Raw genomic sequence first — 17,349 nt, 5'->3', positions numbered from 1 at the left:
GGGTTTTTTTCTACTATATTTGTGTTATTTTTGCTACACTAGCAGAACACAAGGAAAACCATAACAGTTCAGTACACAGAATCTATCAAACAGAATTATTTCATTACAAAATTACCAGCTTTATGAACAGAATAGGATTTTATGAAAATCTTCAGCTTCCCTCTTGGGTTTGTAGAAACCAGAATCAATATGCTTCATAGCTTATTTCAGTCAAAATTCCTAATTAAAGAGTAGCCTCAGATTTGTTGGACTGTATTGTAGACATCATATTTGGTAAATTCCCATCTATTAAATTCTGATATTTCTCTTTTTAGGGTTTGTGGATATAGAAACACCAACATTATTTAAAAGGACTCCAGGGGTATGTATATTCCTTAAATCAGCCTACTAATAATGTCCTGTTAGTTATGAAACTGGACCACTTTGCTTTTATATTCCCTTAGTTCTATTTCTTTTATTTATTTTACTGCCTTAGGATATTCACACTAACTAGGTATTTTAAGAGTTGAGCAAATTATATGGGTCAGTACTTTTAGTCAGAATCCTTTAATCCTACATCATTTTCTTTCCATTGAGGTTTATAGCTACAAATCAATAATGAATTGGTTCATTAAAAATAAATCCATTGTTCATTAAGAACTGACATTTTCAAACACTGATATTTATACAGTCTCTGGACTTATAAAATTATAGTTTAAATTTAGAAAAGCAGTTAGGAATTACTTAAATAGGAATTGACTCACAAAATCCTTTTTAGCTAGTAACAGAATTGGGCATTCATTTCAACAAGCATACATTTAATACTTGCTGTATACAAATATTTAAAGCCTACTATGTGCAAGCCTTTTGGGGACTAAAGGATGAGCAAGAAATGATCTGTCATTGTGGGAACTTTGCTCTTTAGTTGATTTCATTGATGAACTGAAGTATTGACTTCTACCATTTCTTGAATTTGCTTTTTAATAATATCTCTGCTCTCCCTCTCTCTCATTCAAAGGGTGCAAAAGAGTTTGTAATACCATCCAGGGAACCTGGAAAGTTTTATTCTCTCCCTCAGAGTCCTCAGCAGTTTAAGCAGCTTCTGATGGTTGGAGGTTTAGACAGGTGAGCTTTCTTTATGATAGTACTGGTCAGAAAAGGAAAAGAGGGGGAAGAAAGGGGAAAAGGAAACACAAAATTGTCTAATCTCTTAAAAGAAGGTTCGAAAATGTATGAGAGTTTGGAAAATACTTGTAAAATACCCTAAAAATGTGTAGTCATTATGTAAAGATTTATTGGGTGACCATCGTGTACAAAGCTCTATGCTAGTAGATGGGGTAGGGGGTTAAAAACAAAAAAGAATAGGTTTTGCTCTCAAGGAGCTAATGAATCTAGTAAGACAAGATAGGATATTAAAATCAACTGTGATGTAAACCAAAAATAAGTATGTTGAGCGTTGCAAATTAGTTGTATTAAGAGGTTTGAAATTATATTGTTTTGGGAAATATCATTAAAAACTTTGGGAACTAGGCCTTCTGGGACAGAGCTGCATTTCAGCAGATGAAGATGAGAGTTGGAATGGCATAGCACAGGAAAGCTCAAGTGTATTCATGGAGCAGTGAGTATTTCAGTTTGGCTGAAGCAAAAGAGTGTGTATAAAGAAGCATGGACTGCCTTGCATGTCAGTCTAATACATGAATATCCAAAGGTGCCATTGTATATTTGTAAGACAATATATTGAGCAGTTAACTTCTCATGGGTCAACTATGTATCTGATTAGATTAGAGCATCATAAAGAATTTTAAAATTTCTTATGCCCTTTTAGTATCATTATTATTTTGTACCCTGCATTGCCAGGAACTTTTGGGGGAAAGTGTGTGTGTGTTTCTAGAATCCTAACTCAATTAACACTATTTTCCATTTGTAGATATTTTCAGGTTGCCCGATGTTATCGAGATGAAGGATCAAGACCAGACAGACAGCCCGAATTTACTCAGGTACTAAGTTATATTCACTCATCTCTTACTGATTCAGCCTTGCTACAGCCAAGAATGTCAAAACCAGGATAGAAATTATATATATTTCTCATTACATTTTATCTATCAGATATTTAATTAAACTAACCTACAGTTGAGGCATTAGTTATTTAATTTTTGATCCATTTATAAAGAATATGGTCATAAACTAAGGAATGACAGATTCCTACAGTGTTTTAATGGTCATGATATGACAAAGTTCTTTAAAAAAATCTCTTGTGGGCTTCCCTGGCGGCGCAGTGGTTGAGAGTCCGCCTGCTGATGCAGGGGACACGGGTTTGTGCCCCGGTCCAGGAAGATCCCACATGCTGCAGAGCGGCTGGGCCCGTGAGCCATGGCCGCTGAGCCTGCGCGTCCGGAGCCTGTGCTCCGCAACGGGAGAGGCCACAGCAGTGAGAGGCCCGCGTACTGCAAAAAAAAAAAAATCTCTCGTGCACTAAAACAGACAATTCTGTATGTTGATATTTAATCTATTTATCTGGTCAGCGTCATCAAAGCTATTATGATTTAGTTTCTGTATGATATCATATTAATTAGTATGGCACAGAAATCAGTAATCAGCACAAAAACCATAACATTTGGAGTTGGACAGACCTAAGATCAAATGTAATGTAACCGTACATAATCAGGCAAGTCACTTAGCCTCTCTGAGCCTTAAGCCATGAGATAGTTGTGGGAACTAACAGTTTGATGTATGTAAAGCATTAGATGTACAGTAATATTTAACCTGCTTCCCCATGTATTAAGAACAGAATCCAATGGTAATTTGAAACAAGACAAATATATAAATATGTATGTATATACTAATATTGTGGCTCTTCAAATTAGTTTCCATATGTTGTTTTGGTTTCAGATTGACATAGAGATGTCCTTTGTAGAACAGACTGGCATCCAGAGTCTAATTGAGGGTTTGCTCCAGTATTCATGGCCCAGTGACAGAGATCCTGTGGTGGTTCCTTTTCCTTCTATGACTTTTGCTGAGGCGTTGGCCAGCTATGGAACTGATAAACCTGACACTCGCTTTGGGATGAAGGTACTTTTCTGCCCCCGAATAGTCCTATAGTCTTTTGAACTACTTTGATGTTTACAACCAGTTACACACACTGTTACATCATATTTTTTGTTGTTACCTTAGCTTGTTACTTTTGTTGTTACCCAGCTACAGCAGGAGAGAATAATAGCATGTTAGCATCACAGTACCTTTTCTCTATCTACTATGTTCCAAGATTCATTTCCAAGAGCAAGATTCTTGCTATAACATTTTTATTACTGACAAGTTATTAGTTACATGGATATGAATGGTAACTTGAAAGGAAAAAAAAAACAAAAAAAACCCTGTTCTTTCCTCTTGAATTTTTCTTAAGCTAAAATGGCACTTGGAAGGCAAATGATTAAGAGATATTTATTCTTTTTCCCTGGTCTATAAAGAGCTCAAACATATGGAAACGTTTATTCACATTGTTAAGATCTACACATATTTAACTAAGGGTACAGCAGAACTTACACAGAGCAGTTTTCCTTAGCAGGCCTCTTATTATTTGCTCTTAGACAGCAACAGCCCTTCATCACTGTAATGCTGGTGACATTTCTATATCTCAGTTCTCAGTGCAGATTCCTTAGAAACTGAGTTCTGCTTGGTCCACGAATAGGCAGTGCTCAATTCTCAGAATGAAAAAAACATAGCACACAAAAAAGTTCTAACTGCCTCTTTACAGCAGCCAGCTTGACTACTCCTTGTTTCTTCTTTTGTAATATGAAATGGTGGTTCTTAAGTCAGACTACTTAAGTTAAATTCTGGCTCTGCCACTTACTAGCTGTGTTATCTTGGGCAAGTCATTTCTTTCTCTGTGCCTTGGTTTTCTCATCTATTAAATGGGGATAATAAGAGGGCCTACCTCATACTCTTGTTGTGCAGATGAAATGAATTATTACTAATGAATAATTAGTACATTAACACTTGTCATGGTTCCCAGCCCATGGTAAACACTCTATGAATGCGCTCTATAAACATTAACAAGATCTACTTTCCTCTTTAAAATATTGTTTGTAAAAGGTTTTGAGGGACTTCCCTGGTGGTGCGGTGGTTGGGAATCCACCTGCCAATGCAGGGGACACGGGTTCGATCCCTGGTCTGGGAAGATCCCACATGCCGTGGAGCAACTAAGCCTGTGCACCACAGCTGAGCCTGCACTCAAGAGCCCGCGAGCCACAACTACTGAGCCAGCGCTCTAGAGCCCACGAGCCACAAGAGAAGCCACCGCAATGAGAAGCCCATGCACAATGAAGAGTAGCCCCTGCTCGCCGCAACTACAGAAAGCCCGCGTGCAGCGACGAAGAGCCAAATGCGGCCAAAAATAAATAAATAAATTTATTTTTAAAAAATAGGTTTTGAAAAAATAAAAAAGGCTTTGAGTTAAACATTACTTCACGTTTAATTACCTTTTCCTGTTATCCATTTTCCAGATTGTAGATATCAGTGATATGTTCAGAAACACAGAGGTTGGATTTCTTCAAGATGCGCTTAGTAAACCCCAAGGAACCATCAAAGCCATATGTATCCCTGAAGGAGAAGTAAGTGGAGCACAATTCTATATTTTCTTTAAAATGTATATTTGGGAAGTAAATATGTTCAACATTGGTACATTTAAACTTTAGAAAGAAAAATTCTCTTTAAATAAAAATGCATTTTTCATATAAAGTCTAATAGTGTCTCTAAAACTATAAGTAGAAAATGGTAAAACTTTATGAATATGAGTTTACACTTTCGAGATCTAGAGCTTTTATTTTTCCTTTTAAATAATGCTGTAAAGTTCTCCTGTACTTCATTTGGGTTTATTTCCACCAGTGATGAGTATAAAATAGTATTCCTATTCTGTCTCCAGCCTCAGTTTGTCCAACAGCTCCCAGCCCCATATCAGCTCCAGCATAGCCCTTGCGTGTTGGTTCTTGGTCTTCTGACGCTCTGGGGTCTATTGCATTAATAATGGGAAGAGAAAGGAGGTGGAGCTATGAAAAGCAAAAGGAAGGGAAATGAGGGTAGGAGACAGAAAGAATGGTTGGGTTGGGTTGGGTAAGCATGGACTCTTAAGTAATGGGGCATGTCTATTTTCTGTAGTTAGTAAACCTGCTTTGAAAATAATTTAAGAAGAGTTCTAAAAGTATTTTGAATAAGATTACTGTTTTGAAAGGCGATTCAGTTGGATACATAGCATATTAGTATATTTAAAATGGGGAGAAGAATTCAGTCTCATTACTTTTTTTTTCACTTCATATGTTCAGTGGAAAGTAATTTGATGTCTGTATTCTAGTCCAAACATATTTAATGTGTTTGGGTAAGCTCGGTATAACATATATTGCTTGTTATTATTATTTACCCCAATTGGAGTATGTCCAATTCTTTCCCAAGTAGATTATAAGGACTGCAGGGTCATGAACCATGTTTTCACCTTTTTTATATCTCCCATAGCTAATTAAGTGCTCCATGAATATTAGTGATGATGATAGCCATAATGTCTCACTTAGAAACACATTGAGATAATTTAGAAAAGTAAGATATAAAGAATTTTAAGAGACTTGAAATAATCAAATTCTGAATCCTCTTATTGATTTTATTGATCCTTCACAATTCAGTTGCAAAGATTCATTTTGAACATATTATAGATACACAGTCTTCTGTGGAATACATTCACAGCTATTTCCAATAAGACCTGCATAATTAGAAAAAAAATACACCCTGTAACAAGCCTTAAAATTTTGTCATTTGAGGGCTTCCCTGGTGGCGCAGTGGTTGAGAGTCTGCCTGCCGATGCAGTGGACACGGGTTCGTGCCCCGGTCCGGGAAGATCCCACATGCCGCGGAGCGGCTAGACCCGTGAGCTATGGCCACTGAGCCTGCACGGGCCGGAGCCTGTGCTCCGCAATGGGAGAGGCCACAACAGTGAGAGGCCCGCGTACCGCAAAAAAAAAAAAAAAAAAAAATTTGTCATTTGACAACAGAAATTAAATCTTTATTGAATCTTATTATTGTGATGGAAAAACACAAAATACTTGTTTCCCATTTCATTTCATAAACATGTTTGTGAAGCTAAGTGTCATACTGATGAGTTTACTTTTTCTTTCATCAGAAATACTTAAAAAGGAAAGACATTGAGTCCATTAGAAAATTTGCAGCTGACCATTTTAATCAGGTAAGGAGCAGGTTTTTTCCTTTCTTTTAAGGATTCTATATTTTTAACTGTTAATTGCTTGAGCTCTTATGCTATCATTAGTTTTGAGGGGCTTGTTATTTAAGATTATTCTACTTTTCTTCTTTTTATTTTTAAAGTTAATCTTACCCCTGGGTATAACTCCAAAACTTCAACTTAGTTGAATTCACCATTAATCAGAATGTGGAAGTTCAACCATAGACTTTTAAAATAAACACTGGTACTTTAATGCAGTTGGGAAAATTAAATAGAGCCCCATATGTCCAAGGTTTAAATGAAAGCATGGCAGGTATGAAAGAAAGACAGTATTCATTGTTCTTCCCATACCCTTTTTAGAATTATGAATATACCTTTCCTTTGACAGATACACTTTGTGTTCTTGGCTTGGTGAACAGTAGCACTAAAATACGGAGGAGGAGCAGGGAATGGGCATTCTTACACTGTCACTGGAAGTATAAATTACCTCAGCCATTTTGGAATCACTAACTTTAAAAATAGTCATATTTTAAAATATGACCCTTTGAGTCAATAATTTTCTATACTTTAAAGAAAGGATCTTAGATATGAGGACACTTATGCACAGTATCATTTACAGGAATAAAATGAAACCATATGGGTGTGATTAAATAAATTAAGGTAGAATTAAAGGAATAAATATTAAAGTTCCTTTTAAAAATTTTGTCTCTTAACTAAAAGTTTGTAATGTAGGAAAAATGTTCAGGTTATAATGATTTGTAGGAAAAGGAGAATACAGAACTATATATTCACTGATCATAACCAGGTATAAACACTGTATTTGTGGATTGAAAATGTACTACTCACACAGTCTCTTCAGCAAGTGGTGTTGGGAAAGGTGGACAGCCACATGTAAATCAATGAAGTTAGAACACACCCTCACACCATACACAAAAATAAACTCAAAATGGCTTAAAGATTTAAAATATAAGACATGACACCATATAACTCCTAGAAGAGAACATAGGCAAAACGTTCTCTGACATAAAGCGTAGTAATACTTTGTTAGATCAGTCTCGCAAGGCAAAAGAAATAAAAGCAAAAAGAAACAAATGGGACCTAATCAAACTTATAAGCTTTTGCACAGCAAAGGAAACCATAAACAAGACAAGAAGACAACCTACAGACTGGGAGAAAATATTTGCAAATGATGTGACCAACAAGGGCTTTATTTCTAAAATTACAAACAGCTCATACAACTCAATATCAAAAAACCAAACAACCCAGTCAAAAAATGGGCAGAAGACCTAAATAGACATTTCTCCAAGGAAGACACACAGATGGCCAATAGGCACATGAAAAGATGTTCAACATCGTTAATTATTAGAGAGATGCAAACCAAAACTACAATGCCATCATCAAAAAGTCTACAAATGGTGGCGCAGTGATTGAAAGTCCGCCTGCTGATGCAGGGTACATGGGTTTGTGCCCCAGTCCGGGAAGATCCCACATGCCGCGGAGCGGCTAGTCCCATGAGCCATGGCCGCTGAGCCTGCGCGTCCGGAGCCTGTGCTCCGCGACGGGAGAGGCCACAACAGTGAGAGGTCCGCGTACCGCAAAAAAAAAAAAAGGCCAAAATGATAGATGCTGGAGAGGGTGTGGAGAAAAGGGGACCCTCCTACACTGTTGGTGGGAATGTAAATTGATGCAGCCACTATGGAGAACAGTATGGAGGTTCCTTAAAAAACTAAAAATAAAGTTACCATATGATCCAGCAATCACACTCCTGGCATATATCCAGAAAAGAGCAAACCTCTAGTTTGAAAAGATACATGCACCCCAGTGTTCATAGCAGCACTATTTACAATAACCAAGATATGGAAGCAACCTAAGTATCCATCAACAGATGAATGGATAAAGATGTGGGGCGTGTGTGTGTGTGTGTGTATACACACACACAATGGAATATTACTCAGCCATAAAAGAACAACGAAATAATGCCATTTGCAGCAACATGGGTGGAGCTAGAGATTATCACACTAAGTGAAGTAAGTCAGAGAAAGACAAATACATCACTTATATGTGGAATCTAATAAACAATACAAATGAACTTATTTACCAAAAAACAGACTCACAGACATAGAAAACAAACATGGTTACCAAAGGGGAAGTGGGGGAGGGATAAATTAGGAGTTTGGCATTAACAAATTCACACTACCATGTATAAAATAGATAAGCAACAGTGATTTACTGTATAGCCAGGGAACTATAGTCAGTATCTTGTAATAACCTATAACAGAAAAGAATCAAAAAAAAAAATATATATATATGTATGAATAACTGAATCACTTTGCTGTACACCTGAAACTAACACAATATTGTAAATCAACTATACTTCAATTTTTTTAAAAAAAGAGAGGAATAAAAAAGAAAATGGACTACCCACCTCTACTACCACACATCACAAGTCTCATACATCAAGTTCAAAGGGATTTTTCAAGAAAAAAGAAAGATAAGGATAATGGTTTCCAAAATGGGTCAAGGCAAAATAAGAAAAGCCAGGGGTATAAAAAGCTTTTCATAAAGTTAAATGAATTTAAAGGATTATACTTCTCATATTTTGCTATAGAAATATGTTTTCTTTTATGAAATTATGGTAATAGTAGATATTTGGGGTTTGTTTTATGCCTTTGATAAAATTCAAAATTGTCAGCCCTATATCTCCCAATTTTCTTTGTTTTTATTTTACTAGTGTTTGAAACCTGTATTTAGGAACCCAGGAACACAAAATAAGCCTGAGAGTTAACTTTGGCAGCCTTTAGTTGATGGGACTATTATTACATTTTCTTCTTCTCTTTCTTCTCCTCTTTTCTTTTTTACTTTCCTAATTTCCTGAATTTTTATATTTTTAAAATGTATTAATATGTTTTAACTTGATTTGGCTTGAATTGTTTTTAATGTTTATTTTTAGCAATATGCTGCATGTACATGGTTTAAAAAAAATATTAAAGAAGGATTAATAGTTCAATACAATAAGTGTTTACTCTAGCTCACTCTGTTCCAGTCCCATACCAGAGTACCTTTGTTTTTATCAGAATGCCTTTTTTTTTTTTAATTTTTGGCTGTGTTGGGTCTTTGTTGCTTCGCATAGGCTTTCTCTAGTTGCGGCGAGTGGGGGCTACTCTTCCTTGTGGTGTGCGGGCTTCTCATTGCAGTGGCTTCTCTTGTTGTGGATCATGGGCTCTAGGCCCGTGGGCCTCAGTAGTTGTAGCTCACGGGTTCAGTAGTTGTGGCTCGCGGGCTCAGTAGTTGTGGCTCGCGGGCTCTAGAGCACAGGCTCAGTAGTTGTGGTGCACGGGCTTAGTTGCTCTGAGGCATGTGGGATCTTCCTGGACCAGGGCTCAAACCCGTGTCCCCTGCATGAGCAGGCAGATTCTTAACCACTGTGCCACCAGGGAAGCCCCTACTTATCCATTTTAAACCTTGCATCGTACCTCCTGCAATGAGAGGTAAGGCTCACATACACAGGCCTTACCTAGTTACTCTGTGCCTCTTCACAGCTGTCTTTCTGGACATTTTCTTCATTCCTCTTCTGAGTTGAAGCTACTCTTTTCCTGGATCCCAGATCTTCCTCTTTCTTAGTAGTGCTGGATTATATCCTCAAGTAACTTCCTAAGACAGCATGTGAAAGAGAAACTTTCTGAATCCTTATATGTCTAAAAATGTCTTTGTGTTCAAAACCTCCCACTTGATTAATAATTTGGCTTGGTATAAAATTCTGAATTGGTAGTCATATCCCTTTAGAACAGTGCTGTCCGGTAGACCTTCTGCAATGATGGAACTGTTTCATATCTGCATTGTCCACTATGGTAGCCACCAGCCAGTGTGGCTATTGAATGCTTGATATGTGGCAAATATATACCTGAGGAACTGAATTTTTTATTTTATTTCATTTTACTTTAAATTTAAATAGCTGCATGTGACAGTGAGCCTTAGCTCATTGGAGGCATTGCTTTATTTTTTTATACCTACTGTTACTGATAAGAAATCTGATGTTTGTATGAATTTATTCTTTTATAGTAAACCTAATTTTTTTTTCCCTTTGGAAGCGTTCAGCCTCCTGATTCCTGATGCTCTGAAATTTCACAGTCTGTATAATTTTGAGTCATTTTTCATTCAGTGTGTTGCACACTTGAAGGGCCCTTTGAATATGAAGGCTCATGTCTTTCATCTGTGGAAAATTTGTCTTTTTTATTCTTTCTGGGAGATTTCTTCAACTCTTCTGTTGTTGTTGTTTATTTTTTAAGCAATCATATTTTTATTTCCCACCAGCTCTTTCTTGCTTCTTTTCATTGCATTTTATTCTCATCTTACTGATAAAATACCTTTTTTAATATCTTTGAGGATTCAAGTTTTTTGGTCCCTAAATTATCTCTTTTCTCTAGGGTCATTTTTTTTTTCTGTTTATCTGGGTCTTTTTTTTCTTTAATGCTGTAGCTTCTTCATTGTATAGTGATGTGATTGTTAATTGTACATATTTAAGAATATGAGCCATTTAAAAAGCTGTTTAAAGGGGCTTTTGTAAATGGTTAGGTTTAGAAATGGTCAGGTTTTGTAAATGGTTTTGTAAATGGTTAGGTTTTGTAAATGGTTAGGTTTAGTTTTGGGTGAGCAGCAAGACAGTTGGTTATCACCCCAGGGCTCTTCTTAAGAGCCCTGCACCTCTAGGATTTTGCAGGGTAAGATCAGTTCCTTCCTGTGCTGAAGCTGCTCCATTGTTCTCTAGGCCAGAGCTTCCTGCATCTTGCTTCTTTGGTCATTCCTATTCCACTCGCCTGCAACCTGCCAAAAATTTTCAGAAATCTCTTCGCTCTGATATCCCTTCTCACCCTTCATTCCTTCTTTTTTTTTTTTTCATTTTGGTGAGATTAATTTTTAGATTCCTTTAGTATCGTTTTGAAGGGCTTCAGGGAGGGAATAGAGATAATCTCATGTACGTTCATTTTCTTTTGGAAACCAGAAATCTTTGTACTCCAGGAAAAATAAATCAACCCTGCTTTTTGAAAAATGTATAAGCCTTTTTTTTTGTCACAGGAAGTCTTACCTATATTCTTGAAAACCAATAACAACTGGAATTCTCCAGTTGCTAAGTTCATAATGGAGGAGCAAGGCTTGGGACTAATCAGACTGTTGGAGACCCAAGAGGAGGATGTGGTCCTGCTAACTGCCGGAGAGCATAAGAAAGCAGTAAGCAACATTACCTCCTGGCATCTGTGCTGTTGATGCTGAATGATGCCTCTCTTCTCCTGTGTGTATAGTACATATTTGAAATTGACTGTTAATTTCATAAATTGGAGCTGCTCTGCATGAGTTTTTGTGTCTTTTGGCACTGTAATAAAATACACTGTATAAAAACTAGAGTTTTTTTCATCAGCTAACAGCCTACATTGGCATTGCTCACAGCGATTAGATCTGGCTCTAGGAAAGCCACTTAGGTAGAGAGCTATTGGTATTTGTTGTACAACTGTGAAAAAATATTTTCATTTTTGAAGTTTTACAGATTAAGAAAAGTTGGTTGTCCCAAACTTTTGTACATAATGCATTCCTGAAAATGTGGAGGGACAGGTCAGACTGCTGGAGGGCTACTGGGCTGGCAGATACCCCTGGCCCTACTTGGTTGAGGCAGTACCCTTTTTCCTCAGGAGCAGCAGCTGGGAGGTGGTGCAGGCTGCCATGCACTGGCTAAATCACCATTCTTCAGGAGACGTATGGAACAATGGATTTAACTTTAGAGATCATTATAAAATATACAAAGTGTGGTATAAAACTCAAACATGAATATTGAAAATATACTGTAAAGATCAAACATGATAAAAATTCATCCTTGGGAATTCCCTGGCAGTCCAGTGGTTAGGACTCGGCACTTTCACTGCCGGGGCCCGGGTTCAGTTCCTGGTTGGGGAACTAAGATCCTGCAAGCCATGGGGCGCAGCCAAAAATAAATAAATAAATAAATATTCATCCTTACAGTACAGTATAATATGATATCCTTATAGTGTCTGATTAGTACTTTATCAAGTTCATTCTTCTAATTTATATTTGCACTGTGCCTATTTATCATTATATCTTCCAAAGGAAAAGTTTCAGAGTTCGGCTACAAAGCTAAATATAATCCACTGTCCTTACCTTTCCCTGCAATAGTAGAGTGAGGAAAGCTATGTAATTACAACTTTTCTTGATATTACACCCTTCTTTTTTTTTTTTTTGGCCACACCACGCAGCTTGTGGGATTTTAGTTCCCCGACCAGGGATTGAACCTGGGCCCTCGGAAGTGAAGCATGGAGTCCTAACCACTGGACTACCAGGGAATTCCCTACAGTCTTTTTTATTTTTAATTAATTCATTTATCAATATTAGTTTTTAATACCAGCCATGAGCCAGTAGTGTTAAATTTGCTGGGGGATGCACCAGTTAATTACAAATTTTATTGTCAATGCATTTCTTAAAAAAGAATTTGGGATTTTGTATTAAAAATCCTGCTGCAAATTCATTTGGCTATTAAACTTTCCCCTGGCATGAACTAAAACTGCTCCTGTTCTCTTCCCAGAAAGGCATCACTCTAATTTCTATTGGGACTTCCTTGAGAGAATGCTAGAAAGCAGATTTACGAGGAACAACATTAGCATTCTGAATATGTCACAGTGTAGGTGCCCTTTGTGGATATCTAAGTGTCAGATAGAATAGGCTACAGAGTGACACCCTGTGCATGTCTGCAGGCATGTCTCCAGTTCTGACTAATTGCCCTTTCTCAGGGATGCCCTGCCTGTCATCATTAGCACTTATCACAGCACTCTCTGTTTGCCCACAACTGTTTCAAGTACTTGGTGTATATTAACTAACTTAATCCTCATGCCAACCCTATTGAGAGAAGTATTGATACTGTTACCATTTTAAAAGATAAGAAAACTGAGGCACAGAGGTTGAGAATTTGTTCACACTCACACAGCTAGGAGGTAGAGGAGAGGAGCCAGGTTTCTAACCCACAAAGTCCAGGTCCAGAAGTCACCTTCTTAATGTAAACTCTAATCCATACTGTCTGTCTAATAACAGCCAACATTATTGAACATTAAGTGTGTTCCAGGCTCTCATCAGTTCCTCACCACAACCCTTCAGGAACAGTAAGGAAATAATAATCATAATAGCTGGTTCGTATTAGAGAGCTTATCTGACTTGATCTTCACAACAGTCTTTGGAGTAGATATTTCTATCTCCATTTTACTATGGAAAAAGGTGCAGAGAAGTTAGTCAGTAGCCAAAGTGAGATACAGACCCAGGTTAATCAAGCTCTGATACCTGTGTTCTCAGTCACTGTGTTGGCAGATACTCACCAAGTCGGCTGAGTCTGACGATTCTCAACCATGTCGCAGTCAGATCATCCTCAGATCTTTCTCTCCTGAGAGGCTAAGAGCATCTCATCTGTAAATTGGCTAATCCTTTCTCAGAGAAAGGCCTGGCTTTAGAATCCATGTTGTGTCATTTTCTGCCTACTCTGTCACAGCAGTTAGCTCAACGTTTGTATCTTCTGTTTGCAGTGCTCTTTGTTGGGAAAATTACGACTGGAGTGTGCTGACCTTCTAGAAGCAAGAGGAGTGGTGCTTCGTGACCCAGCTCTGTTCTCTTTCCTTTGGGTTGTGGATTTCCCCCTCTTCTTTCCCAAGGAGGAAAATCCCGAAGAGCTGGAGACAGCCCATCACCCATTTACTGCTCCCCACCCCAGTGACATCCACCATCTTTACACTGAGCCCCAAAAGGTAACATATCTATACTTCCAAATTAAAAGGAAATATGGAAACAAGGCAAAGAACTTCAGGTTTCATAGTCTGACCCAGTTCTAGAAGCCCCAGAAGAAATTGCTGGGTTTAAGCCATTGTCTCTAAGTAGCTACAGGCTCTTCAACGTACAGAACAGAAAACCAGAGATTTTCTCTAACATAGAGGCTCTTTGAATCTTCTAGGTCCGTAGCCAACACTATGACTTGGTTTTAAATGGCAGTGAGATAGGAGGTGGTTCTATCCGAATTCATGATGCAGAGCTACAGCATTACATCCTGGCAACAGTACTAAAGGTAACATCATCTTCTAACTTGGCTTTTGTAAAAAACTGTAATATTTGTCTGTTTTGTTAAAATTTGTTATGAATGGAGGATTCACTAGATATAGAATAGTATCAGCTTATTTCTCTACCTTTAGTGTTAGACTTTGAAAAATAAATAATAATATGTATTTTTTAGTGACTACTATATGCCAGGCACTAGGTACCTTATACACATGGACACATTTAATCCTCATAGTTACTTTTTTTTTTTTTAATTTATTTTTGGCTGCATTGGGTCTTTGTTGCTGCACATGGGCTTTCTCTAGTTGTGGTGAGCGGGGGCTACTTTTCGCTGCGGTGCACGGACTTCTCACTGCGGTGGCTTCTCTTGTTGCAGAGCACGGGCTCTAGGCACGTGGGCTTCAGTAGTTGTGGCTCGTGGGCTCTAGAGCACAGGTTCAGTAGTTGTGGTTCGCGAGCTCTAGACGCAGGCTCAGTAGTTGTGGCACATGGGCTTAGTTGCTCCGTGGCATGTGGGATCTTCCCAGACCAGGGCTCAAACCCATGTCCCCTGCATTGGCAGGTGGATTCTTAACCACTGCGCCACCAGGGAAGTCCCTCACAGTTACTTTTTAAATTAAGACCTTTATTCTACTCATTTTAAAGATAAGAAACTGAGGCAGATGAATTAATTTGCCCAAAGTCACACAGCACAGAAGCAGAGCCAGGATTCGAATCCAGGCAGGTTGGTTCTTGAACCCAAGCTCCTAAACTCCTAACCACTGCACTGCTCAAAAAAGGATGCAGTCTGAAATGACTGAAAATGTTGATAATGCTAGAGAAAGAGAGAAAGGTTTGAAAGGATTTTATGTCACTTAGTATTTGAGGTGGGGGTAGATTTTAATGACAGAGTGGGTTAATCAGAATTTTCAAAAGAAGAGTCTCTATAGATGCAAGCCTAAGAATCTGCAGTTTGTTGATGACTCTTTAGGAGGCTAGGATAGATTTTAGGAAGGCAAATGTCCAAGAGTCTGATCCTAAAAGATCATTTTGTGGGATTAACTAACAGGGGTGAGGTGGGATAGAGGAACTTTATTTCTTTTTTTTTTTTATAAATTTATTTATTTTATTTATTTATTTTTGGCTGCATTGGGTCTTCGTTGCTGTGCACGGGCTTCTCATTGCCATGGCTTCTCTTGTTGTGGAGCACGACTCTAGGCACGCAGGCTTCAGTAGTTGTGGCTTACGGGCTCAGTAGTTGTGGCTCATGGGCTCAGTATTTGTGACTCGCGGGCTCTAGAGTGCAGGCTCAGTAGTTGTGGCGCACAGGCTTAGTTGCTCTGGGGCATGTGGGATCTTCCCGGACCAGGGCTCAAACCCGTGTCCCCTGCATTGGCAGGCGGATTCTTAACCACTGTGCCACCAGGTAAGTCCCAGGAACTTTATTTCTAAGAATAGGATTGGAGAACTCTACACCAAATTCCCCCTTTAGCTTTAAAAACATTGCAAACTCCCTTAACTTTTCTCCTCTTAAGCCAAAGCCCCTAGTGTTTCCCAGCCTATTTTTTTCATTCCTTTCAAGCTTCTCAAAATGTCAGTGAGAATACATTGCTTCCACTTCTTCCCTACCCACCAGTGTTTCTCAGCCCTTCTGCACATTAGAACAGAATCACCTGGAAAGCATTAAAAACAAACAAACAAAAAATACACTCACTGCTCCTTACCAGACCAATTAAATAAAAAGCTCTAGACGTGAAGCTTGGGCATTTGTTTCTTAAAATCTTGCCACTTGATTGTGATCTGTAGACTGGTTAGGGAACCATTTCAGAACCATTTTCAACATTTCTACAGGCATTGCCTCACAAAAGTATCTTGCACGGTCACCAAATCCAGCGGTCTGTTGTTGGCCCACACGCCATCCTACCTTCTGGCAGCATCAGCATTGTTGCCCTTCTAATAACGTTCTCTCCTCTTGGTCCCTCTGACAGATCCTGTTCCTTCTTTCATCCTACCTTTCTGAGGCCACATCTCCATGTCCTTAATTGGTCTTACCCTGTCTGCATTACCAGCATAATAATAGCTGCATTTACTGAGCCTCAGGCATTTCCCTGCATGTTGTAGTATCAGTGACTTGTCATATTCTCTTGCTAAACTGTAAACCTCTTAAGGTACTTTTTTAACTCAACTTTTATTTTCCCTTTAGCAACTAATTGTATTGTGTGGCACCTAGTGGACCCTCAGTGTGTATTTAAATTGGATTATCTTTTGAATTTCAGGAAGACGTGAAATTGCTCTCCCATCTGCTCCAGGCTTTAGATTATGGGGCGCCCCCTCATGGAGGAATTGCCATAGGTAAACAATCTGTCCTTTTACAAGCTAAAATTAATTCTGTATTTAATTCTGTAGCTCTAAGTGTCAAATTTGGACGCTCAGCTTATGGGTAAAGGGTGAGGTTAGGGGGAGTGGAGGAGTAAAGAGGGTAGGGGGTGAGCCCAAGGGTTCTAAAGAATTTAATTTGGTGTTTTTCATTTTGATGACTTTTTTTTTTTGGCCACACCATGTGGCTTGTAGGATCTTAGTTCCCCAACCAGGGATTGAAGCCGGGCCCTCAGCAGTGAAAGCACCGAGTCCTAACCACTGGACCACCAGGGAATTCCCTGATGATATACTTTAAAAATATATTTAACCATTAATAAAGATAAAACTTAACTGATAATTTGCATTTGAAAGATTTTTTAATAGAATGAAACTACAGTCTTAAGTCAACATTGCTCAAATCCCTGGAGGCTCACAGACAAATTCATAAAAGCGTGAAAAGTACTGCTCCACAGTATTCAGCTTGTGCGAAAGTAGGAATATGCCAGTGCCTTTTTTTTTTTAATTAACTTTTATTGGAGTATAGTTGCTTTACAATGTTGTGTTTGTTTCTGCTATACAGCAAAGTGAATCAGCTATGTATATACATATATCTCCTCTTTTTTGGATTTCCTTTCTATTTAGATTACCACAGAGCATTGAGTAGAGTTCCCTGTGCTGTACAGTAGGTTCTTACGTGGAAACTAGAAAAATGATACAGATGA

The 17,349-nt window shown here is 38.3% G+C and overlaps 1 protein-coding gene across 1 annotated transcript in view; it reads left to right on the top strand.

Annotated features, from left to right (window-relative positions):
- The window catches only part of DARS2 (aspartyl-tRNA synthetase 2, mitochondrial), a 29,247-nt gene that overhangs the window by 7,445 nt on the left and 4,453 nt on the right, over positions 1 to 17,349 (top strand). Inside the window, exons 7-16 of the mRNA XM_022565231.3 lie at positions 315 to 361; positions 998 to 1,104; positions 1,907 to 1,976; positions 2,869 to 3,048; positions 4,479 to 4,586; positions 6,140 to 6,202; positions 11,270 to 11,422; positions 13,768 to 13,986; positions 14,190 to 14,300; positions 16,546 to 16,621. Of these exons, the coding sequence (XP_022420939.1) occupies positions 315 to 361; positions 998 to 1,104; positions 1,907 to 1,976; positions 2,869 to 3,048; positions 4,479 to 4,586; positions 6,140 to 6,202; positions 11,270 to 11,422; positions 13,768 to 13,986; positions 14,190 to 14,300; positions 16,546 to 16,621 (1,134 nt within the window). The remainder of the gene's footprint in view (positions 1 to 314; positions 362 to 997; positions 1,105 to 1,906; positions 1,977 to 2,868; positions 3,049 to 4,478; positions 4,587 to 6,139; positions 6,203 to 11,269; positions 11,423 to 13,767; positions 13,987 to 14,189; positions 14,301 to 16,545; positions 16,622 to 17,349) is intronic.

Source organism: Delphinapterus leucas, chromosome 1, assembly GCF_059928025.1.
Source record: "Delphinapterus leucas isolate spDelLeu-1000000601 "Yukka" chromosome 1, BTC_Dleu_Yukka2, whole genome shotgun sequence".
Classification (NCBI taxonomy): domain Eukaryota; kingdom Metazoa; phylum Chordata; class Mammalia; order Artiodactyla; family Monodontidae; genus Delphinapterus; species Delphinapterus leucas.
Note: the sequence above shows the minus strand (reverse complement) of the source record. Positions and strands in the feature narration are given on the sequence as shown.